The 26,980-nt window shown below is 21.4% G+C and overlaps 1 protein-coding gene across 8 annotated transcripts in view; it reads left to right on the forward strand.

Moving 5' to 3' along the window:
• The window catches only part of LOC122511553 (peripheral plasma membrane protein CASK), a 434,675-nt gene that overhangs the window by 379,687 nt on the left and 28,008 nt on the right, over positions 1-26,980 (forward strand). For 4 of the 8 annotated variants that reach the window (XM_043626886.1, XM_043626888.1, XM_043626890.1 and 1 more), the window contains 3 exons: positions 4,706-4,897; positions 7,212-7,376; positions 7,913-7,987. In XM_043626886.1, coding sequence (XP_043482821.1) covers positions 4,706-4,897; positions 7,212-7,376; positions 7,913-7,987 — 432 coding nt within the window. The remainder of the gene's footprint in view (positions 1-4,705; positions 4,898-7,211; positions 7,377-7,912; positions 7,988-26,980) is intronic. The other 4 variants (XM_043626887.1, XM_043626891.1, XM_043626889.1 and 1 more) reach the window with 1 other exon arrangement.

The raw sequence follows: 26,980 nt of genomic DNA on the forward strand, positions 1-26,980 counted from the left end.
TTGTAAGAACTTTCTTTGAGAATTGAAAAATTATAAAAAAATCTAATTATGTCTAAAATTTAGTTACATTTAGAATTTTTTTTACTAAAGAACTTCTCTAAATTAAAATTATTGATAATTTTTCTAATTTTTCTAAAATTGGTTTATAAATTTAATAACATAAAAACTGATAAAAATTGATGCAAGAAAGTAAAATAGATTTTGAAATTTTCAATTTTAAATAACTGCAATTTTAGTTACTGTCAAAAATTATAATTATAAGATTATAACTCATTTAAAATATAATTATTTTTATGTTTCTTTTATTTTCCTGTCGAATCTGACACATTAATTGAAATTCTGAAAAGAACGTGTTAGTTTTACATACCTATTGTTAAACAAAAAGTCGAATTTTTTTAGAGAAAATTGATATCTTTTTCTGCAAATAATAAAAATTAATAAAAGAAATTTAATAAAATTTTTGTAGATTCTTTTTTTTAATTTAAAAATATTATTTTTTTTTTATTTTTTTATTCAATTTTATATAGCAAGTGAACATATTGGTGTAGGTAGTATTTGAAATACGTTTCTCGATTGGTTTTTGGTTTCCGTTTGTGATACTTTCCTGGTCATGTTTAAAGCCCTTCAGACATTGGCAGGTTTCCAGCAAATTATCTCCTATTTTTCTGAGTGCTTTCAGCTTTTTTGTCTCGCTTCTATTTTCTAACTTTTGTACAAAATCTATTCGTCACTCTTTTGTTTTGTGAATTTTTGTTATAAATTTGAAAGAAAATTACAAACTTGTAAAAGGAAGTAAAATATAAAATAATTATAATAATTACTTTAATAAACTATTTAAATTTTAAAGTGAAAATATTTTTAATAAAAAATATTTAAACTATTTTATGTAAAATAAAGAATTTTTACTAAGAATTTTTATTCAGAAGAATTTTTGTGAAATACAATTTGAAGTAAAAAATAGACTTCTACTTAATTCGTAGTCTTAAATTTTGTTTTTTCAACAAAAGAACAAACAATTTGTCCTGATTTTAAAATTTACAAGTTAAACTTTTACTCAAATGTCGTGAATCAAAGTTTTGTACCTAATGTTACTTTTCACTCCCGGGCAAAATTCAAATATAGATAATATAAATCTTTACTGGAGAAGTGAAAATTAGTTAAACAAATAAGAGAGAAAGGAATGTTTGAGTTTTAGTAGCTTTTAGGTAAGTTTGGTCTGGCAATTACTTAGGACAGTTAATATTTGCCTTCTTGTTATAGCCCTAACCGACCATTTTCCTTCGCCGTGTCGTCATTTATATTCAAATGCAAAATTCAGTGCGAGTGAATTGGAAAATTGAGTTAACTTCTCGTCTCCACGAGATTTAATGAACCAGAGTTAGTGTTTAAGATTTTTTTTATAATATATATTGTATATGTATATTTTAAAAATAGGGAAAAATGTACAAAAAATGAAAAAATCACTGAATTAAATTGAAGAAAGTGTATATCTACATATTCTAACGTTCTAATGTAAATCTAATAACTGGATTTCTTCGTCAATTTAATTTTTAATTTCATATTTATTGAATTTATGTATTTAATTTTCATTAAATTTAATCAGACAAATATTTTATCTCCTTTTAAGTAGTAAACATTAATTTAGTCAGATAGAATTTTAGACCTTTTCAAATCTTAAGTTTTAAGAAGTAAAAATCAATTCAGTCGAACAGAATGTTAGTTCTACTAATTTAAATTTTAAGTAGTAAACATCAATTTAGTCAGACAAATTTGTATTTTGTCTTCGAACTTATAGTATAATAAAAATTAACATCAGACTTTTTACTACATTAGATTTAAAATTCGTACTGCGATAGGGTTAACACAAAGTATAAACTTTTTTTTTAATGTTATTTGTCAAATGCATTAACTTCTTCTATATTGTTCGTATATGTCGTGCCTACATTTGTAAGTCACCGAAAGGGAAAAGTTTTAAGTACTTCAAACTTTAAAGTTCTACAAAAAGTATATCGGTATTCTCTTATATGCAGTGAAAATAGAAATACATTTTAGCTTAAGCTTTGGGTGCATAAATAATAAATTTCCTTTAGTACAATATAAATCTTATATTCAATCGTTTGGAGCTTTAGAAAAATTCTTGGTGAAAAGTCATCTATTTACCGCATGATCTCTTTTTGCAAAGCAGCACTTTTTCTTCTCTTGTCATTGAAATTTATCAATATCACCCACCGCATAAGGTCGATGCAATTTGTATTTGTATTATATAAATTTTAAATCTAAATAAATTGCACATATCTTATATTGGAAAATTTATAAATTCGGTCAGTAATGTGCAGTTTAGGACACTGAGTATATAGCAAAATATGTGTCAGAACATTAAGCAATATTTTCCTAAAATTTCAAATTAAAATGAATTTTAATTTAATTTTAATTTTTTAACTCGTGTTAGTAAAGAAAACTTTGTTAACAAGAGTCAGTAAAAAATAAAATATTTTGCACATTTTCTGCTTCACAATTACAATTCGTAAAGAAAGTACATGTTTTAAGTAAAAAAAAATTTTATAAATCAAATATTGTTTAAGAAATTTTTAATTTATTTTGGAAAAAATATTTACAAAATTTCTATTTGTTAAAAACGATTGTAAAATTATTCTAAAACATCAATAACTTCTTTTCTAAATAAATATTTAATTATTATTTTTCCACAGGAATCAAGATTTTCAAAAATTTCAAATTCAAACCTTTTAGAAATTTAACAACTTTATAATGAATTAAAGATAACCGAGTGATAAGATCATTATTTTATATAATAGGAATATTTTTACTGCAATTGTTTAAAAATTATTTTCATCATTTTAATTCAATTCTTATTTTCTAGAATTTTTAAATAAAATTCTTCTTTAAATCAATTATCTTTAATAATTTTTTAAAAAGTTCTTTGAGAATTTTTAAATCCATTTGTTTACAATTTAATTTTACGAAATTTCAATTATTCAGAAATTCTTCAATTGAATACGTTTTAAAAAATAAACACTTCAAATAATTTCAGAAAAAAATTCAATTAAACTTTTTCAAAATAATTAATTCTACAGAATTGTTGGTTATAAGTATAAAAAATTAAGATTTTCAAAGAATTTAATTTTGAAACCTTTTCAAAATTCCATTATTTCTTAAAATTAATACTATAATGATTTTAATATTAAAATATTATTTGAATATTTAAATAATTTGAATAATAAATATTCAAATCTAAAATTTTAACTGAAATTCATTTTTAAATAAATTTTTATTAGAAAATTCTACGAGAATTCAATTATTTAAATGCAAAAATTGCATAAATAAATATTTATTGAATAAATTAATATTTTTTTAAAATTGAATTCTCAAAAAGAATTTTATCAACAAATTTTTAAAGAATTGTATTCTTTTGACGAATTTTAATAAAATTTTTAAGTATAATTACATTTTTCGAGGAATTTGATTAAAATTGTATTAGAAATAATTTAAATTCTGCGATGAGTTTTATTTATGAAAATAATTGAATTCCTAAAAAGAATTTTATTATTTATGAAAATAATTCAATCCCTGTAAAAAAATTTATTATTTATTGAAAATAATTTTAAAGATTTGTAAATAATACAATTCATATGAAATTGAGAAAAGTTTTTAAAAATAATTGAATTTTGGAAAAGAATTTGATTATTTTTGAAAATAATTGAATTTATGCAATCATTTATAATTTTCCGAAAATTCAATTTTTTTTAGTGTTTTTGAGTCAAATTCGTCTATAAATCCACCATTTTCAATAATTAATGAAATATATAATTATTTAAAAATTTAACAAATTTCAGAAAAATTTGAATTATTAAAATTTTCAAAAACCTAAGTAATCTTTAAAATTTCTAATGAAATTCATTGAAAATTGAAATTTTATAAAATTTCAATATTCATCTATTTATGAAAATTGTAAACGCAACTCTTTAAAAATTCAATTAATTTTAAACTACAAGTAAAATTATTATACCAGAACTTATACATTCGTGTATGCTTTTGTTTTTTTCAATATTTCTCATATGTATGCATTTAACCTTTTTTTGCTTATAATAATTTTTACTTTTATTTTCAAAATATAATTTAATATAAAAATGAAAAATTTTTTTAAGTTTGTTTATTTACCATACAAAAAGAAACCAACACGCGTGTTATTTTAGCTAGTTAATAATAATTTTCAAATTTTCTCTAACTTGACATTTTTCAAGTCGTCATTAATTAAATTTTCGTTTGTTAAATTATTATCAAAATTCGGTAGGAAAAAAAAAATTGTTTTTAAAAAAAAAAGTGTTATGTATCTGTATTTTTGTTGAAAATATATTGAAATACAAGCCAAAAAATGCAAAAAAAGCAAAAAAGAAAAAAAAATTGAAATACTTTGCATACGATAAAAGTGGAATGAGATGATATTTTGAAAATTCATTAGCGCGTACACGATGAGAGAAGAGTAGCATCAACAGCAACAGTATTATACACACGGATCATTGAATCGTGAAAAATGGTCCTGTCCCTTTTGTCCTGATCGATTATTCGTCGAATTTATTCGCATATATAAAATATGTCTGGCCGCATGTTTGTGTTATTCTATAAGGATAGTGAAAATTGTTCAATATTTTCATATGAATTTATTTTTGGTCTTAAATTTTTATTACAGGCGTTACTTCAAGCACATGACGTGGCTGGCCACGAGGTCTATGGAGAGGAAGCAACGAGGGTCACTCCACCACCTCTTCTACCGTACCTGAACGGCAGTGATGACCTCGAAGGGCAAAACGGTGACCTAGACCTCGAAAATGTCACTCGTGTCAGGCTAGTTCAATTTCAGAAGAATACGGACGAACCCATGGTAAATAATTTTATACATTAATAAATTAATTTAACACTAAATTTTATTTTATTTTTTATTTTAATATAAGTTTGACAAATATTACATTATTGGATAAATATTCCAGTTAGCAGTTGTGATTTAACTCTTAAGGTCATGTGTAGCAATTTTTAATTTCCGGAAGTTCTGGAATTTGTTCTGGTATTTTCTTTTAATTTAACTGCATTTTCATTTTAAGAGAATTTTTATTTTATCAAATTCAGCGAAAAAAATTTGATTTTCAACTGTTGCAGAAAAAGTTTTATTCAGAAGAATTTTTTATTTAAAAAATTCACTAAAAAGCATTTTAATTCAATAGAATTCTGATTTAAGAGAAGTTTTGTTCAAATAAATCTCTATCAAAAAATTTTATTAAAAATAATTATGAATAATAAGAAATTCTATTCAAATGAATTTTTATTAAAATTACTTTTTATTTACTTATTTAGAAAAATTATATAAGTTAAAAATCCCAGTTATAAATAAAAATATCTCTCTAAAAAAATTTTTATTTTAAACAAATTTTAATGAAATCACTAACAAAAGTTACGCGAGTTAACACGCGAAATGCAGTGTTTTATTTATTATTATTTTGCAAATTTCAAAATTTTATATTTTCAAATATAAACATCAATTTTTGAATAATTTAAGATTCAAAGTTCAAAAGATTCACTTATGTGCACAATTAATTATTCTTATTTATTATTTTCAAAAATTTTAAGAAAAATTTTCGCAAGATTTAAATTTTCATAAATAATAACATATTCTTTGAAAGAATTCAATTATTTTTATTGAAAGTAAAATTCTTCACAGGAATTCAATTATTTGCAAAACAATTTTAATAAAATTTCACGAAAGAATTCAATTATTCCCTAAAAGTTTGATAAAATTCTTCGAAACAATTCAATTATTTTTTTAAATAGTAACATTCTTCTTAGGAATTCAATATTATTTTTAATATAATTTTAATAAAATTTCTCGAACGGATTGAATTATTGTTAAAAATTGTAACAAAACGTTTTCAAAAAGTTTAATTATTCTCAAGTTTTGATAAAATTCTTTGTAAACTTCAATTTTTTTCAAAATCTTTAATTAAAATTATTTTAAAAAAACTATACATTATTTTCAAGAAATTCTTAAAAAAAAATTAATTTTTTATAAAATCTTTAATGAAATTGTTTAAAAGAATTTAATTTTAGATCAATAATTTTATAAAATTATTGATTAGGTACAATTATTAATAAACACGATTATTTAAAAAACTTAGAAGAAATTCTTCATAAAATACAATTACTTTCAAAATTTTTAATAAAAATTATTAAAAAAAAATTTTCAATTATTTTCAAAAAAATGAAAATAAATTCTTTAAACAATTTAATAATTTTCAAAATTTTTCAAATAACATTCTTTAAAGAATTCGATTATTTTCGTAAATAATAAAATTCTTTTCGAGAATACAATTATTTTCAATACAAGTCAATTTTATTAAAATTTGTCGAATAAATTTAATTATTTTCAAACATTTTGATAAAATCCTTCAAAGGAATTTAATTACTTTCAAATTTTTTGATAAATATATGAATTTAATGATTTTCAATACATTAATTTTAAAATTCGATATTCTATGCTATAAATTATTCTGCTAAATGAAAAATTTTCTTTATTAAAATGCTCGTGAATTAAAATATTTGTTAAATAAAATTTTGCTTAAATTGTAAAATTCTAAAATTGTTTTAATAAGAGAATTTCATTTAGCAATAAATTCATTAAATATAAATTATATAAAATTAGATTTGAAATAAAACAAAAATTTTTTTTTATGAAAAACGGACTTACAAAAATGAAAAAAGATGATAAAAATATATTTTTTCATTACCTACATTGAATATTGTATTTTATTATATTGAATAAGAGTCCAAAATGCTTGGAAACAATTATGCGTCTAATTAGAACAGTTGAAGTTAAATTTTTTAAATTAAAGTTAAAGTTAAATTTCTAAAATTAAAGTTAAAAGTTAATGTTAAATTTTTTAAATTAAAGTTAAAAGTTAAACTTAAATTTTTAAAATTAAATTTAAAAATTAAAGTTAAATGAATATTATTAAATAATTGGAATTTAAAACATATAATGTTACAAGAAAAGTAATTCTAATTTTTAAAAACAATTCTCATGTGATAAATCTCGATTAATAGAATTAAAGTTTTTTCTTGCACTGTCTGTGAATTAAAATGCATTCATTGTAGAGAAAACAGTAGTAATATTTTTTTTATAAAAAACATAAATTGTATGCTTTCAGGGCATTACGTTGAAAATGAATGAAGATGGAAAATGTATTGTGGCAAGAATTATGCACGGCGGTATGATTCACAGGCAGGCCACTCTACATGTCGGAGACGAAATTAGAGAAATTAATGGAATTCCAGTGGCGAATCAGTCTGTCAACGCTCTACAGAAGATACTTGTAAGTCCTTTTATTTCTCTCTTTTTCACTTTGTCATTTTAAATTTTACCTTAACTTGGAACATTTTTTCCCCTTCACTATTTATTTAACACACTATGTTAACATTTATAATTTCAAATTTCGCTTCAGTTGAAATTTTCGAATGTACATTTTCCATTGAAAGAGATTTTTAAACAGAATTTTTTTCATCATAATTATTTTGTTTTATGAATTAAAGAAAAGGAATTTATCATTCGATATTAATTATATTAAAGGTGGAGATTTATAAGAAAACTTATTAGTTAACTTCTTCCACCTTTAATATTTTATTTTATATTTGGCTGATTTTGCTTCAAACTTTTGCACAATATTAATCTTCACTATTTTAGCAAATTTTCTTTTCTTTGACAAATTTTTGCTGAAAAATAAAAAAAAATTAAATATTTTCCTTTTAATAATTATAGAATTTTAGCTTTGTTTTCTTTTTTTGAATTTTTTTTTAAATATCTCGTTAATAATAGTAGAAAAATGAAAAGATATTTGTGTTTCTATTTCAGCGAGAAGCACGTGGATCAGTTACCTTCAAGATAGTGCCATCATACAGGAGTGCGCCGCCTCCCTGCGAGGTACAAGTAAGCCCTAAAATCCGTGACCACTCCCCAACCCTCACTACATCTGTTAATACAACTATCACTGCCACTGCAAGTACTTCCACCTCAATAGAAACAATTCACAGTTCCGCGTCAAATCAAAAAACAATAAAACCCATTCCGGGTAGCTCGAAAGAAAAATCCTCAAAATCCCAAAAAACAGTCAAATCAAAAAGTACTTCCTCATCTTCCGATTCAACACCGCGACGCCGTTTAGTAAATCCACTTTCCGTTCTCCGTTCACGAAAATCTCACACTTAAAATTATTCACGCTCGATTAGACACAATATATATAACTATATTTATATTTGAATCATTGCTCGAACTTCCACCTTCAACTTTGAAGCGAGAAATTTATTTCAAAATTCAACCATTTACTAATTTATAAATTCTATACTTTTCAGTTTTATACTTCTATATAAAATTCCACTCTTGATTAATTTTTAAAATGAAACTTTGCCTCGAAACATTTAATTAATTCATACATCTTAAATTAATTTCAACTTTAATTAGAAAACTAATTTCAATGGGAATTAACAGATTTTGTTTAGTTAATTTATTTATAGAAATTTATTTTTCTATTTTTTTCAAATTAAGATTAAAAAACACTTGGAAATAATAATTGCAGGACTCAAACCAGTGAAAGTATTTAAAAATACTTTCTAAAAAGAATTCAATTATTTAAAAAAATTTTTAATAAAATTGTATGAAAACATTTAATTATTTTCATAGATAATAAAAATTTCACAGGAATTCAATTATTTTTATAAATAATAAAATTTTTTTAAAGAATTCAATTATTTTCATAAAAAATAATTTTAAATTCTAGAAAATAAAAATTGAATTAAAATGATGAAAAAATAATTTTGATGAAGTTACAGTAACAATATTCTCATAATATAAAATAAAAAATTTTTGAATGTCTTAATTCCTGCAGAAAATCCTGTTTCAAAAATAAGATTAAAAATAGAAATTGTGCAAATATTTTTCTTCTCTTTCAAAAACAAAATAATAATTTTGTTAAAAAAATTGTGATTCATAAACAAAAATAATGCAAAATAAATCAATTTTCTATAGTTGTTTAACAATTTTCTAATTTGGTTTAGAAGTAAAGAACAAAAATCTGCATAATTTCAATTTGACAAAACATAATATTCAACAAAATTTTAGTCTTTTAATGAAAAGAAGTGAAAAAAATCTGATGATTTCTATTTGTCATATACAATTTTGAATTAATTATAAAATAAAAATAATTATAACTTAATAATATAATATAAAATCTATCTAAAGATAACGAAAAACAAAAGTATAAAAAAAGACATGCTTTTAATATTCAATTATTATCTAAAATTTTAACTGAAATTAATTTTTAAATCAATTTTTATTAAAAAATTTTACGAGAATTCAATTATTTAAATACAAAAACAATTATTTTATTAAATAATTGAATGTTTCTTAAAATTGAATTTTCATAAAGAATTTTATGAACAAATTTTTAAATAATTGAATTTTTTCGACGAATTTTAATAAAAATTTTAAGAATTTTTCGAGAAATTCGATTAAAATTGTATTTAAAATAATTGAAATTCTGCGATGAGTTTTATTATTTATGGAAATAATTGAATCCCTAAAAAAAATTTTATTATTTTTGAAAAAAATTTAATTTTTGATAAGAATATTATTATTCTTGAAAATAATTGAATTTCTGCAATAATTTGTAACTTTTCCAAAATTCAATTTTTTTTTCGTGATTTTAACTAAAATTCTTCTATTAAATGCATTATTTTTCATAATTTTTGAAAAAGTTCTTTGAGAATTCTCAAATTCATTTGTTTACAATTCGAGGAATTACATTAATAATAATTCAATTTCTGCTATGAGTTTTATTATTTATGAAAATAATTGAATTCCGAAAAAGAATTTTATTATTTACGAAAATGATTTTTGAATCCCTGTAAAAATTCGATTATTTATGAAAATAATTGAATGATTGCGAAGAAATTTATAAAAAATTTGTAAATAATTAAATTCCTGGTAAATTTTTATTATTTTGGTAATTAAAGGTTTGCGTAGAATTTTATTAAATTTTTTTTTAAATAATTGAATTCTTTTGGAAAATTTTATTAAAATAGTAGATATTAAAAATCATTTAATTGAGGAAAATTTTTGAAAATTATTAAAATTTTGCCAAGAGTTTTATTAAAATTTTTGAAAAAATTGAATTTCGGAAAAGAATTTTATTACTTTTTGAAAATAATTGAATTTCTACATCCCCTGTAATTATAAAAATTAAGGAATAAAAGAAAAAGATGCGAGTAAATATAATAAATAATTCAATTATAATTTTATTGATAACGAATTTTGATAAATTAGACTGAAAAAAATTTATTTGGCTTAAATAAAATTTATTTGATTGAATTATTTATTCTATAATAAACAAGTAATTAGTTATTCGAAATTTAAGTAAATTTTTGCATAATAAAAAAAATAATAAAAAAAATTTCCATAATAATTAAGAACCAAATTAAAAATTCTAAAGGAAAATTAAATAATATCTAATCCAGAACAAAATTATTAATTACATGAAAAATTATTTAATAATTAAACGACTTAATATTTTTCTAAAAAAGAAATAATAGTGAAAGTCAATAATTAAAGAAAATATAAACAACAAATTATTGTTGTTAAATTTGAAGAAGTTAACAATTTTCCCGAATCAATCTACACAAATAAATTAAATATCTTAAATAAATCTCGATAAGCTTCGGGAAAATTGTTAACTTCTTCAAATTTAATATTTAATCACCGAATGATAAATTCACTTCCTTCAAAAATTATTGATGTATTTCACAAAATAAAAATGTAGTGAAAGTATAATATTAAAATTAAAATATTTCTTTTGTTTAAAAAAAATTTTAATTTCTATGGTAAAATTAATATTTTTAATATTGAGTTAATTCGTATTTTAAATTTTAATACTATTTCAACAGATTGACCCTTTTATCTAAAAAATTTTATTATAATTCTTCATTTCTAAAAAAAACCCTCTTCTAATTCGATTTTCTGAGAAAAAAATTTTCTAACAAGTTTTTAATTCTAAAAATATATTTTTCTAACAAATTTTATGACTAATATTTATTTCTAAAATTGTTTTCTAATATTTGTCTCTAAAATTGGTTTTTACAATTTATTTCTACAAATTTATTTCTAAAATTTATTTCTATATTTTATTCTTAAAATTCATTTCAATAATAGTTTCTTGAAATTTGAGTTTGTAAATCAAATTTTCCCATCAATAGAAAAACAGATTTTTAATTGAATTTGTCAAAGAAAAATTTCTGAAAATTTATGTTGTCAGCAATATTTTTCTAATATTTATTTCCTTTTTCGCCTATCGCTAAAAATAGTATAAAAATTTTAATCTACAACTGTTCTTTTTCAATTAAATCAATCCTTTACTTTGACAGAATAATTTTGACTTATTAAGAAAGCTAATAAAAAAATCGACAAAAGCCAATTTCAAATGTTTCAAAATAAACTTTTGAGTGAAATTTTATTAGAATTTGAAGTAGAATAGATAAATTTGATTTCTAATACAATTTTGTTCTTTTTCAATTAAATTAATCCTTTACTTCGGCAGAATAATTTTGACTGATTAAAATGCTAATAAAAAAATATTCTCCGAAATTGATTGCGAAATCGATGAAAGCCAATTACAAATGTTTCAAATTGTACTTTTGAGTGGAATTTTATTAGAAATTTTTTTACATTAAACTTGAATAGATAGAGAACATTTAAAAATAAAAGAAATTAGAAATTTTTGTTTTCCAACATTAATAAGAATATTTTTATTATTATTATTTTCAATCTTTAATATTAATTTTTTTTTCTATATTTTCTAAATAATATAATTTATTTTAATGCCCTACGTGTCAAATTTTGGAAGTAAAAATCAAATTAAAATATTAAACAAAATTATTAAACAAAATTTTTTCCCTTTCTTAAATTATATTATTCTATTTTATTTTTGATAAAATGAAATTTCAACATTTTGCAAAAAACTCAAATGAAGTTAAAAATTTTTAATATATAACTAAATTGAATAATTTGTTACCCCTCTTTTTACAAAATTGAGAATATTCTCGAAATTTTGACCTTGATTTTGAAATTATTTTCGTGTCGACCTGCAAATTTTGACTTACAGTAAATTTACTGTCGCATTGACCTGCGATTTTTTGACCTCAATTTTGAAGTTATACTTACCTAATGACACTGAATTTATTGACCTAAATGGTATTCACCTTTTGACCTAAATTTTAAAACTATTTCGCCAATTGGCCTTTGACATTTGACCTGCATTTTAAGTTTACACTGTTCACAGGTCAAATTCTGTGTGTTGTAAAAATATAAATTTTGAAATTACATTTACATAAAAATGTGAATATTTGGATTTATGTTTTAGAATATATATTTTCCATTATTGGCCTAAGTTTTAAAAAATAACAGAATTTTCTCTTTAACTTAATTTTTGGATTTCTATTTTTTTTTAATTAAAAAAAGAAAGAAAATCCTTTGTAACCGATATTCTTTTCATTCGATGAAACAATTTGAAATCGAATGCTCTAAATATTGAAAAATAATTTTTTTTCACCCTCTTTGATAGAATATCTCCAAAGGTATGAAAATATTTATTTATATTTGAATTTTGCTCAATGAAATATATCGAATTATTATTAATTTCTTATATTATTTACGATTTTAATTATCAGAATTATTATGATTTTTTATTATTATTATTATTATTATTATTATGATTTTTGATTATAATTATTATGATAGTTGTAATTTATCATTATAATTATTATGATAGTTGCGATTTATCATTATAATCGTAATGATTATTATAATTTTTATGACTTACGATTACAACCATTATAATTATTCGGATTATTACGAAGATACATTATTCAATTGTTAAATCAAAAGCCACTATATTGAGGAAATTAAATTGACTTGTTATCTTGATCTAAAATTCTCAGCGGAGACTAATTTCTCGAGGATTGCCCGAGTAGTTTTGAAACTTAATTTTGTATGTCTAAAATGTTAATGGATTTAGTACAAAGTCGAGGAAAGTGATTCGAGCTGACAATGGAACTACGAATTCATGATACCCTTTGATTATTTTCTCGTTGATCTCAAACAACGGAATTAATTTAAACGTACGGCAAACTTGAAATATTTAATCTTGTTTATCTTTTATTTTCAAACTCTCATTATTTGTTGTATTCAATTCCCCCTGCCCCCAAGAAAAAAGATAAAACGTTGTAACGTTTTTCAATGCTTTATTAGGTCACAATTTTCTTTTTCTTAATTTTATGTATTATAAATTTATTTTCTAAAATACGATATATAAAGAGAAGTAAATATAATTCTCAACTATAATTTTAAACTTAACTTTATGAAAAGTCATATATTAATAATTATTATTTTAAAATTATATTTTAATTTTGGTACTAAAAGTATAATTTTAATAATAATTATTAATTATTTTAATTTATTTCTTGAATAGAAAAAATTAATCAAAATTATATATGTATTTTTTTTAGGGGTGGAAGTTCTCGAGGATATGTAAAATATTTTGAGAAAAATTTCATAATTTCATTTACAATCGAAATTGTGGTAAATTTCATGGAAATTATCGGTTGTCATTAATAATGAAAAAAAAAAGAAATGAAACATTTTTATATTTGCGGAAATATTTTTTATTTTATTTTTCGTTTTAATAAAATAAAAAAATTGAGTTTCTATTGCATCTGCTTTTTAAATTCTTTTATACTCACACACTCACAATACACACACATACAAATATATACACGCCTCAATTTTTACCTGCGGGGCAAAATAATTCCTATCTATAGGCACCGTGTAAATATCGATAGGAAATTTTATTTCCCTTAAATCAAAATTTTTATTCTGCCCTGTCAATCGAAAAAAAAATGATTTAAAAAATAATTTTTCATTCTTAACAAATACGTATACTGAGTACTTTTTTATTATTAATTTTTTTTAATTTTTCTTTTTTTTTTGAGTCATTGATTTTGAAAAAAATTATAAATTTTTAAGAAGGTGATGAAACTAGTCAAAATTATTATTACTATTTTTTTCAATTTATGAAGTTCTTGTTTATTTTGTTGTTAATTAACATCACTAGTCATTACTAGTCACTATTAGTATTTATTAAATAATTAGTAACTAAATAGGGTAAAAATAAAAATTAGTAACTAAATAGGATAAAGATAAAAATTAGTAACTAAATAATAAGCAACTAAACAGTAAATAAATAATAAATAAATAGTGATTAAATAGTAAATTAATAGAAAATAAATAGAAACTTAAATGTAACTAAATAAACTAAAAAGAAACTAAAAAGTAACTAAAAAGTAACTAAAAAATATCTAAAAAGTTACTGCATTAGTAACTGAATCGAATTTTATATTTTTATTTTATTTTATTTTTTTTTATTTTTTTTTTTTTTTATATTTTATTTTCTCCTTGAAAATTTATTTTCTTTGTATGTTTTCTTAATTGAAAAAAAGGAGAAAAAGAATTTGCAAAGAAAACAAATTCCAAAAAATTCATTATTAAGTAATTGATTAATTAATTAATTTTTTACACAGTTAATTTTTTAATTAGTAATTTTATGAAGTAATAGAAAAGAGGCGCTTGAATATTATCTAAAATTCGTTAATAGTCGCATTTACACTAGATCGAAATTTATAATGTTTTTCCCTCTAAGGGACCGTTCAAGTATTATGCGTAAGTTACATTTTCAAGATTTAACCCATTCTTCTTGCCCCCACCTCTTTTTTCCTCTATTAATTTATATTTTTGTCAATATTTTTAATCCATTTTTAAAACCCAAATATATAAAAAATTTTGACGAAAAAAGCATTTCGACAATTTATTGATTTAAAGTTTATTATATATTTTTATTCGACAAAAAATTTTCGAAAATTCAATATTTTGGTAAGCAAATAGAAAATACTGGAAAAATTAATTTGACAATGGTATTAATAATAGGTAATAATAATTATTAATATTAATAATAATTAATTAATTATTAAGTTCCAAGTATCCAAGTTTCACTTGGATCAGCGATAAGTTTCTCTAGAATAGCGAAAGTTTTATTCAATTATTTTGAATTTTGAAGTTTTTGTTTTAAAGAATTTAAATTTAAGACCAAAAATTTTGACATTTTGGCGTTAATCAAAAAAAAAATTCACTGTACTCTTTTGTTCTTTTTTTTAAGAAAAACTAATTACAAAATAGTAATGTTTTAAGTAGTAAAAATCTACTGTGGTCAGACAATTGTGATATTAGTGGTAAAAAAATGGTTTTCCATTAGTCAAAACATTCGAAAATTCTCGTAAATACATTTGATGAATTTGTTACTAGCAAAGAGAATTTTAAGCCAACCTGGTGAAATTTTTCCAAAAAATTGTAAATCTCAGTTAGTAAAGAAACAATTTAGTCTGACAATTTAGTTGAAAAATTTTATAATTGTATATTTTTCCGTAAAATATATTTATTGAAAATTCTTAAAAGTAGTAGAATCAGTTTAAAAATTTCCTATTTATAATATCGATTAAAAATACAGTTCTTGTAAATTCCAAAATAAGTAGTAAAATATCTATTTAGTCAGACAGCAGGCGTTAAATTTATCTAATCCTAATATCAGTAGTAGAATCAATTCCAAAATTCGGACTAATCGTTGAAAATTCTTGTAAATAACGAAATTCATTGTTTCCAGTAGTAAAAATTCATGATTAGTAAAAATTCAGACATTGCCGTTAAAAGTAGTACAAGACCGTTCTAGTCAGACGAATCGTTGAAAAAACTTCTAAAATGTTTATGAATTTCTTGGCATCAGTAAAAAAATCCGTTTTAGTCGAAATGTTTTTGCTGTTTCAGTCAAATTAATAATACGATTGTTATTATTTCAGAGAATATGGTTTAAATTTCAAAAATAATTCTCAGTAGTCAAGTGTCTTTTTAGTCAGACAAAGTATGGTTAATATTTCTTACCTAATACTTAAATAGTCCCTTATGAATTTTATATTTAATGGGGATATAAAAGAATACATATAATATATAATATATAATATATAATATAATATATAATATAATATATAATATAATATATAATATATAATGAAACACATGTATGAAATAAAAATTATTAATTCAAATGAAATTTTGAAATTTTTTCTATTGTTTAGTTTTCCGATTCTTTGGAAAATTTCTCCAATAATTAACTCAAAATGGTTAAATAAATTAAACCATAAATTAATTATTGTAACTCTAAATAAAACTTATTAAATACAGTTATTTAAATTTAAAAAAATGAAATCTACTTTAATTATTAATATTAATTTTCAAATTAAATTATTAACAAAAGTATTAAACTTTATTTTACTTTAAATACAATTATTTTCATGAATCTGATTATCGGACGAAAAATTTAAAAAAAGAACCCTATAGTTAATTTTTCCAACATACAAATATACACTTCCATCTGCTTCTTTTAAAAAAATTGTTTTTTTTTCATATATTGACTTGCATCCTTAAAAGTCTGCCTAATAATAATATGAAAATACACTTTAAACATAATTACAATATTTCAATATAATATAAACAGAACCTTTTATAGAACGTTGCTTCGATTGTCCATATTGTACGAAGAGTGCATGATTATTATTAATCTTTTTTTCTTTGGTTCCTTAGGATTATAAACAATAAATATATATTTATAAGATATATATTTAAATATACAGATATACTAAGCACGGCTCTGCTCGTTTTAATTGTTTTACGTGTAATACGTCACGTAATTATTTATATTTATAAATATAAAATTACGTACCATATAATATTTAATACGTATTATTATATAATAATGATATAAATAATAATTATATTATATAGTATTTGCTTTTTGCTAAAACCTATTACATAATAGGTAAATATATATAATTATATAATATATATTAATAATACGTAGTAATAATTATAATAAATATAATTATTATTTTACATTATAATACTAATTACGTATTCTAAATTATATTATATAATTTTATGACAATAGTACAATTATAATGTTATATATTATATATAATATATAAGAAAAATTTATAATATATAATATATGATGTTATATTAATATATTTATTCAGCATTGCGCTACGCAATCGAAATAAATTTATATTTATACGTGTGTATCGAGAGTTTGACATTTTCTGGTATTTGCACAGTTTGTATTTTACGCAAAGTCTATTGTCCTTGAAAGCAGGAAAATGGTGTAACAAACGCTTTAATCATTTCTACATAAGTGCATGTTATACCTATATTTAAATTTACAAATTTATTATAATATATATTCTTATTTATTAATATATTAATAAATTAATATATTAATAATTAATATAATTATAATATAATTGTATTATTTTTGCTATTATTATTCCTAAGGAATGATAATATATTGATATCCATTCTTATAATGTATAATATATTGTATTGTATTATATTATATTATACTATATTATAATAATGTAATATATTATACACTGAAACCAAAATTTATTTTATTCAAGTAAATAATTATTTGATAGACAAATAATCGGTTATTTGAACGAAATAAATTTTTTACAGTTTATTTTATTATATTATAAAATATTATTATAATAATTTAATAGTAATTATAAATAATATTGTAATATATTATGTCGTGATATATTATAATTTAATTATAATAAATATATATATATATATATATATATATATATATATATATAAATTATTTTTTGAAAGCAGAATTTGGTGAGGGTTTTTCAAGTGTGTATAAAAAGTTAATGATCTTTGAAAGTTTGTTTATGAAAAAACAGAGAAAATGCTTATAATAGATTTTTTTATTTATCATCTTTTGATGTCGACAATAATGAAGCTTTTGTTACACCAAAGATTACCCTCACCTGCATGAAGGTTATATTCACAAAAGGCTTTTTTGTCGATAGCTCTCTGCATCGTGTGATAAAAAATACAATCGATTTCGATTCCCTGTCAATCTCACAGATCAAAAACGTGAAAAAAATATTTTTGTTGCAAATATCTACTTTCCTTAAATATACGATAAAATTAAATTTTTTTCTATTATCTTTATTTTATTATTTTTTAGAGAAAATAATTGTTGGCAAAAAAAGAACGTATTGGAGAGAAAATAAATTAACTCCTCTTCTAAATTTGAATTTTTCAATAGTCGTCCAGTGTTTAAAAATTAGTTAAAAAAAATAATGTTAAAAAAGTAGAAATTTTTATGAATTTTTCATTAAAAAACTTGAATATATAAAATTTGAAATTTTATATATGATTATCATTTGGAAATAGTGCTAAGAATTATTAAAAATTTTTACTAATTTTTTATTAGAAAAATTTGTATAAAACATTTGAATTTTTGAGAAAACTACTCATTTGGAAAATTACTTAGAATTAGTAAAAATTAAAACTATAATTATCCACTGAAACTTGGGTAAAAAATTTTTAATTGACTCTAAAATTTAATAATTGAATTATTGGACGATTTTATCTCTGAATCATAAGAAAAAAAAATTTCCACTTTCAAGAGAAATGATTTTTCTCCATTTATATTGAAAAATTAAATAGGAACTAAGACAAATTTTCTAAAATTTTTTACTCCTCTTATAAAAAACTATCTAAAGGAAAAGATATTTTTTGAAAAATCTCAAATAAATTTATTACAATGAAAAATTAATTTTCATTACAAAATTATTCTCATGCAGTTGAGGGTATAATTTTGTAGATAAAAATATGAAAAATTTTCCAGTTTTGGAAAATTGACTACCTAAAAAATGGAAGAACTATAGAAAACTTGAAAAGAAAAGAAAAAATAAATAAAAGTTATTAGTAGATAATGAAAATTAGTAATGAGAGAAAAGTTTTTTTTTTTTGAGAATGATTATAAAATCTTTTAATAGATTTTAAAAATATTTATTACTTTACGATTGTACGCCTTAAAAGTGAATCTAGTCACAGACTCTAGTCACTTATAATGAAAATAAAAAAAACTGAAACATTTTTTATACACGTTTTATGTTATTACAACGAAATTTTCTTCTGCAGATTTTTTCTGACTTGTATATTAAGAAAATACAATACAGTTAATTACATTTTTGCAAATGTAATTTACTTTCTGTTACGTTTCTCTAAATGTTCTACTATTCTATACTTGATGTCATATTTGACAAAAAAAACTGAGAAAAACCAAACAAACAAAAAAATGGAAAAATAAAGAGAGAAAATATAAAGTACCATTGTGTATAAGTATATAAAACGTTCGTTTTATAACAAGAAAAAATGACTGAAAAATAACACGATGAGATTTATTTTCACAGAAACATAAAAATTCGCCTAAATATTGTAAATAGAAGTGCCAATTAGTTGGAAAAAAAAGTATTGCATTAGTAGAAAAGAAAATGATAATTAAAATCGCACTTTAAAATTTGGGAGGGGAAATATTTCTTTTAGAAATGAAAAATTAATATAGAGGAAAATTTTACAATAGTTTTTAGATAAATATATATAGTTGGGAGTTAAAAAACATATATATATATATAATATATAAAGTCAAAAATAATGAGCTGTGAGACGTTTTAGAACGTTTTTATTCCCATTTTTTTGTGCCATCTCTCTAGTTCAGTCTTGTCAGATTAATTAACATAAAAGCAATTGCGACGGATTCTTAAGATCCATAAAAGCAGCTTACGGCTCATTACTAAGTGGTCGTTAATAAAGACTTTCAAAGACCTCGATATTGGTACTGAAGGAAAAAAAAATTGAGTTCGTTCCCAAAAAAAAAAGTCAATTGAGTCAAAAAGTCATTTTCAGAAAGGGATTCACAACAAATTAAATGGAATTTTAGACAAACTTTCAAAATTATAATAATAAATTGGGAAATGAAGGAAAAAAAAATTATTTTCCGTTTTTTTTGTATCCATATATTCTTTATACACTGGTTATATAAAATGAAATGAATTCAATTTTTTTTTTAATTTGTCACGTTTTTATAATTAGATATATTTATATATGTGGGCAGATATACGAAACATTATGATTTAACGTTAAAGAAATATGAAAATTAAAAAATAATGTAAACATGTTTCTTACATAGGAAAATTTCAAGACAATTAATTTTGATATAAAAGTTACCATTTCTTGGAGAATCACCCATATAGAATATATTTCAAGAAGTATTTTTTTCTAAACTTTTTTCTTCAGGATTAAAAAAAAAGGTATTTTTGTTTTAATTTCAAAAACTCTCCGAAGAAACAGTTTAAACAAAAAAAAAATAAATAAAAAATTTGAACCAAAGAAAAATTTTTATTTTTTATTCAATGTTTTAATTAAAGGGAACATAGTCAGGGTTAGAAAATCTTTTGAAGTTTGTTTATAACTTTTTTAAAAAAATTTAATTTAGGCAATTGAGTCAAATTGTTGGAAAAGGGGTAACACTTTTGTTCAACATCGTTTTATTGATTTATAGAAAATTAGAAAGGTTATAAAAATTTTAAAAAAAAATGTAATCAAGGTTGGACTAACTGTGAAAATCGAAGATTTTCGCTAGAGTTCTTATTTAAAAAATAGGGTCCAACCTTGACTATGTTCCCCCATTTAATTTAAATTAAGAAATTAAATTTAAAAAACAAAATACTGTTTATCTAATTGAATATTATTTAATTATTTAAATTAACCGCAATAACAATTTAATATTCCATGAAAAATTTTGAATAAAATTACAAGTTTCGTTTCTAATTTTGTCGATTTGCCCGCATATATATCTATATAGAAGAAATAAGCAAGCAGATTGTATTGGGTCTTAGATTTAAAATAACGTCATTTATTTGCGGCAGCACATTGTACGAAGACATAATAAAGCATGAACTGCAGAAATAATGCGTTGAAGCACGTCGCCTATAAACAGTGACCTCCTTTTGTGTTCGTAGAAATAGTATAATATTAAATATCAAAAACTGATATGTCGCACTTGTACATCATATAAATTTGCACATACACACGTCTCTCTATGTCGTCAGTCCATTGTCTTTACTATATATATATATATACATATATATTATTTCTAATCACTGTGACATATAACGTTTATTATATCAAAATATCCGCAATTTCCATTGCACGAATTCCCATTTCCTCTAATTCTCGTATTATTTATTTTTCTGAGAATATCAATTTTCACACAAGATTCCTATTTTATTTTTCTTCTTCAATAAACCTCTCCTTAATGACGTTTCTCTTCATGAATCTTCAATCGGTTTTAGGTACTCAATAGTTGAATTTAAAGGATCTTCGAAACACTCACTTTCGTTATATTCGCCTGTAGGGAAATTTTTTCTTATTTTGAATTTAAATATCGAATAATTTTTATAAATTAATTGATTTTTCTTTATTAATTCTACAATTTATTTTGGAATGAAATTTATTTGTGAATTCATTTTTTCATTTATTTTCAAATTACAAAATAAAAAATGCACTTTTTGAATATATTTTTTCAATAATTTTTGAATTTTGAATTTAGTTTTGAATTAATTTCTTAAATAATTTTCAAATTTCTTTTAAATAAATTTTTTATTCAATAATTTTTTAATTAATTCTTTAATTAATTTTTTGATTACTTTTTCAATTATAATTAATTTTTCGATTAATTTTTCAATTAATTCTTTACTGAAATTAATTTCTTGTAAAAAATTATTTTCCTCAAGTCTTTTGAAAATTGGCCTATAAATTGTGAAAGATTTCCAAATTTCATTAATGCCGTTTTTTTAAAGTTCAATTTTCTCTTTTTCGTCGACCGTGAATTTTTTCTTACACCATTCGGAAAGTAATTAGTTTTTTTTGCAGTTTTACCAAAAAAAAAATTAGGTAAATGTCTATCTGTGTTTATGTGTGTATAATTATTATTGTTCCCGCATCATTTAATCATCTTGTCATCATCGGAGGCACGAAAAAAAAATGTTGCAGTAATAGACGAGCGATGCAAAAGCGATGTCTCTTCAAATACCGTGAGATTGATCGGTACTTGAATATCATCGGTTCGACAGAGAAAGCAACTGTACGTGCAACAATAGCAGCAGTCAGTCCACCAGACGAGTTATATATATACATCTCATTGTGTATATATACATGCGTACATGCTATTCACTGTGTAGAAAATCTATCTTTCCTCTTTATCACTTCATGTTTATTGTACATTTATAACCAAGTGTGTGTATCATAGAGACATTTTTGTAACCCTATTTTAACCCCCCCCCTCGTCTTATTTTGTAACTTCTCAAGACTTAATAATTATTAATTATAGTAATTGATAATTATAGTAGTTAATAATTATTAACAAATATTTGGTAATTAATAATAATTACTTAGTAATTTCTAATAATTACTTAGTAATTACTAATAATTACTTAGTAATTACTAATAATTACTTAGTAATTACTAATAATTATTTAGTAATTACTAATAATTAATTAGAGACTATTAATTAATACTTACTAGTTAATATTAATTGCTTAATTACTAATAAATAATACTTGGTCATTAATAATAATTACTTAATTATTAATAATTAATAATATGTACTTAATAATAATAGTGAGGCAATTAATTATAAATTTATTAATTACTAATAAAATCACTAAACAAATCACTAAATAAATACACGATTAATTACTAATTACTAATTAATTATTAATTACACTCTCCAACTACTACTAATTTCTACTATTGTTGATGACTAATTACTTATTAATTATTAATTACTTTCTCCAACTGCTGATAATTAAATTACATTCACTAATTACTACTGTTGTTAATGACTTATGACTAATTAATTATTAATTGCTTTCTCCAACTACTACTAATTAATGCTGTTATTAATTACTAATAATTTGCTTAATTACAATTACTAAACAACAATTAATAATCAATATAAAAGAATTACCTAGTAATGAATAATTATTCATTATTATTAATTATAATTAATTATTACTAAGTTGTAATTAATTATTGCTAACTTGTAATTAATTATTTATACTTAGTAATCAATAATAATTACTTAGTAATATTGATCACTATTAATATTAATAAAATAAATAAATAATAGTAATATTAATGACTAATACATAGTAGTTAATAATAATTAATAATTACTTAGTAATGGATTATTAGTAATGAGTAATTAATATACTAAGTAATTAATAATTACTACTTAGCACATGACAATTATTATTTAGTAATTGATTATTAATAATTTAGAAATTGATAAAAATTTTTAAGAAATTAATAGTAAATTATTAATAATTATTACTTAGTAATTATTACTAAGAATTGTTACTAAAAAAAGAGTACTAATAATTACTAAGAAATTAATATTGAATTATTAATAATTAATAATGAATTATTAATTATTAATAATGTATTATCAATAATTAGTAATTAATAATTAGTAATTAATAATTAGTAATTAGTAATTAGTAATTAATAATTAGTAATTAATAATTATTACTTAGTAATTAACACTTTGTAATTGATAATTAAAAAATAATAATTAAGGTACGAAGTGTAATAATTAATAATTAATAATTATTACTTAGTAATTGATAATTATTATTTAGTAATTAATAATTAATTAATACCGAGATGTCGAATTAAAGACTTTCATTTTTCGTCATAAAAACTTTTTTTGTAAGAAAAGAAATCGTAACAAAAGAATTTCAATGGCAAAGTTCATCCTTAAGATGTTCATCTCTAGAGAAATTCACCTTAGTCGGATAGAACAATTAATTACCAATGAGATAAAAAAGTACAGTGGTTGAAAAATTTTTGTACTTTCTGTCCGACCTGAAGGTGTGACATTTATATAAAATCAGAGTTCCTTTAATGTAAAAAAAAAATTGTAGATTAGTCCCCATTGCACGATATTGAAGAAAACTTACCCCGAGGATGTCTTTTGATATCAATAAAAGAAAAAAAAAATTGTTCAAATGTAAATATATTTTTGAATTCGAAAAATTGCTTGCTAAGTGCACTTTATATCCGTGTTTTTTAGAGGGAGAACATTTCTGAAACCCATTCGAAAGTAGCTAACTGATAAACGCACCTTGATCCATGACGATAGTTGGACAGTAAATGAAGGAGGCAAAGATCCTGCCTCTCTTCATCCTCCGTCACCCTCTTTCCTGCTCTAAATCTCGTAAACCTATCTGCCTAAAGCAATTTCCCTTTACGAGCCAATTGCTGCTATAGTGGAGCTTTATTGTTTAGCTTAAACTTCACTGGACCTAACATTCCACCACGCATGATGGGAAATAATTTCCTATCGTCTGACAGCTTAAATAGAAAGCAGTAGTGGCTTCACTGTTATAGACATGGGAAATGATTTCGTATAAGCTTTACTGTGTAACGAAATTATAGTTCAACTGTTTATTAGTGAAAGCAAATTTACACGTGAATTTTTATCATTTTTTTTCTTAGATTTACTATAAACGTGATTTACTCAAATTTTATTGAAACTGATTGTTTGAATTTGCTTAAAAACAATTTCAATTGTGTTCCTCTATTTTATTATAGATATGTGGACGACACACTTTTGTGCGTCCATAAAGATCAAGTCGAACTTTTCATTGACACTTTTAATTCGTTTAATATTAATTTAAAATTTACTCATGAACTAGAAATGGATAATAAAATTAATTTCCTAGATATGACATTAATAAAAAATAACAATCAACTCATCACTAATTGGTATCAAAAATCCATTTCTTCTAATAGATTGATAAATTATTTTTCACGTCATCCAATTCAACAAAAGAAAAACATTGTTTACAATTTATATGATAGAGCAATTTTATTGTCTCACAAGTCCTTTCATAATGAAAACATTAAACGAATCTTTAAAATTTTGCAAAACAACGATTACCCTTTAGAATTTATACAAAAAAATATTAAAAAACGAAAACATACATTAATTCATAAAACAATAGATAAAAAACAAACTAACAATGTCGTTAGTATTTATCAACAACTACCTAAAATCTGTATTCCTTTCAATGATATTTATTATCAATTATCTAATATTTTAAAAAAATATAATTTACTTTCTATTCCTATTGTGGAAAAAAGCTTAAGCTCTGTAATAAAATTAGGAAAGGACTTGACAAAAAAGTGGGATCGGAATAATATTGTTTATAAATTTAATTGTAATAGTTGCCCTGCAACATATATTGGTGAATCAAAGCGTACTTTGAAAAAAAGAATTAGCGAGCATAAAAACAAAAACCTCGAATCCGTTGTGAACAAACATCAAACTGAATATAATCATTCTTTTAATTTTGACGATGCAGAAATTTTAGATTATGAAACTTCTTATAAAAAACGATTAATTTCTGAGATGATTTATATTAAATGCAATAATTTTACTATTAACAAGAAGGAAGATATACAGTTTCTTAGTAATTCCTATTTTCCTTTGCTTAATAAATTGAAATAATGGTTATAATTCATAATATTTCGATTGCGGGTCATTGACCCCATCGACTGTATATAACGCGAAAATTGTCACCGGCTCAGTCAGTTTGACTAATCACTCGTTTTAATATGTTTGTGATTTGTAAATTTAAATATTTTATTTTTTTGTTGTATTGCGTTTATTTATGTTTTTAATTTATTGACGTGATGTTTATTTATTGACTTTAACTAGGTAAAAATTGTTTTTTATTTTTTGTTTAAATTTAAATTTTCAAAATTTTGTTGTATTAATTTTTTTTAAAAAAATTTTTCTATTAAAGTGACCTGATGATGGTGGCGAACCTGACCACCGAAACGTCGTCTATTTTATAAAAAAGTAAAAGAGTGTTTTTCTTTTACCTTTTATATACGTCTTCCAAAAATCGAAAAAATTAATTTATTAAATAACTGTGGAAGAATTTACTAAATATTTAATTATAAATTTATTTTAGATTTTTCTAAGGTATATATTTTTTTTATTTATTTATTAAACAATTTTATTTTTTGAGATATGTATATTTTCGAAAATTTATAAACAGTAGTTAATGAACTGATCGTATATTTTTGAATTTAAAATTTTTTTAAATTCAAAATGAATTGAAAATTAGAAAAGTGAATAAAATGAGAATTTTACAATAAAAAAAAATTGCGAATATACAGGTTTAGTTAAAAGATAATTACAAATTAAAATAACAATAAGTTTTAAGTAAACAATTGTTTTTATTTAAATAATAGTTCATTTTTACTTTCGATATAGTATTTATATACGAAGTTATCAAATTATTAATATTTATTTATTTACCTACTTATTTATTGAATTACAATAATATAATATGACAACAATTTGTTCAAATTATTTTTTAAACTATATAATATTTTGTTTGAAAAATCTTTAATAATCATTTATTTATTTATAATAATTAAATAGAGAATGTATTATTTATAAACAATTTTGAATGTAAATATATCATTTTTTTAGCTCTGTAAAAAATTTTTAATACAATTTTGTTCAGTAAATAAAAATAAATTGAACAAATTATATTTTTTACTTGTGTCCATGTTTTGTGAAATTTCGATCATAAATATTCCTTAGTTAGTTTAATTATTAGCTGATTATTAATTATTAATTGATTATTAGCTCATTAACCACTGTTTCTCAGTTTTTGGAAGAATGTCAGTTGTCTGATTTTAAATTACATTAAACTTTCAAAATATTTTAGCCATAGTTTGCCAGCCTTTATCCCCATTTTCCTATACTTGGCTATCATAGTTTCATTTCCACACGGGAAATTCATTATACATCGAAATATTATTAATATATTT

Source organism: Leptopilina heterotoma, unplaced genomic scaffold (assembly GCF_015476425.1).
Source record: "Leptopilina heterotoma isolate Lh14 unplaced genomic scaffold, ASM1547642v1 Lhet_87, whole genome shotgun sequence".
Lineage (NCBI taxonomy): Eukaryota > Metazoa > Arthropoda > Insecta > Hymenoptera > Figitidae > Leptopilina > Leptopilina heterotoma.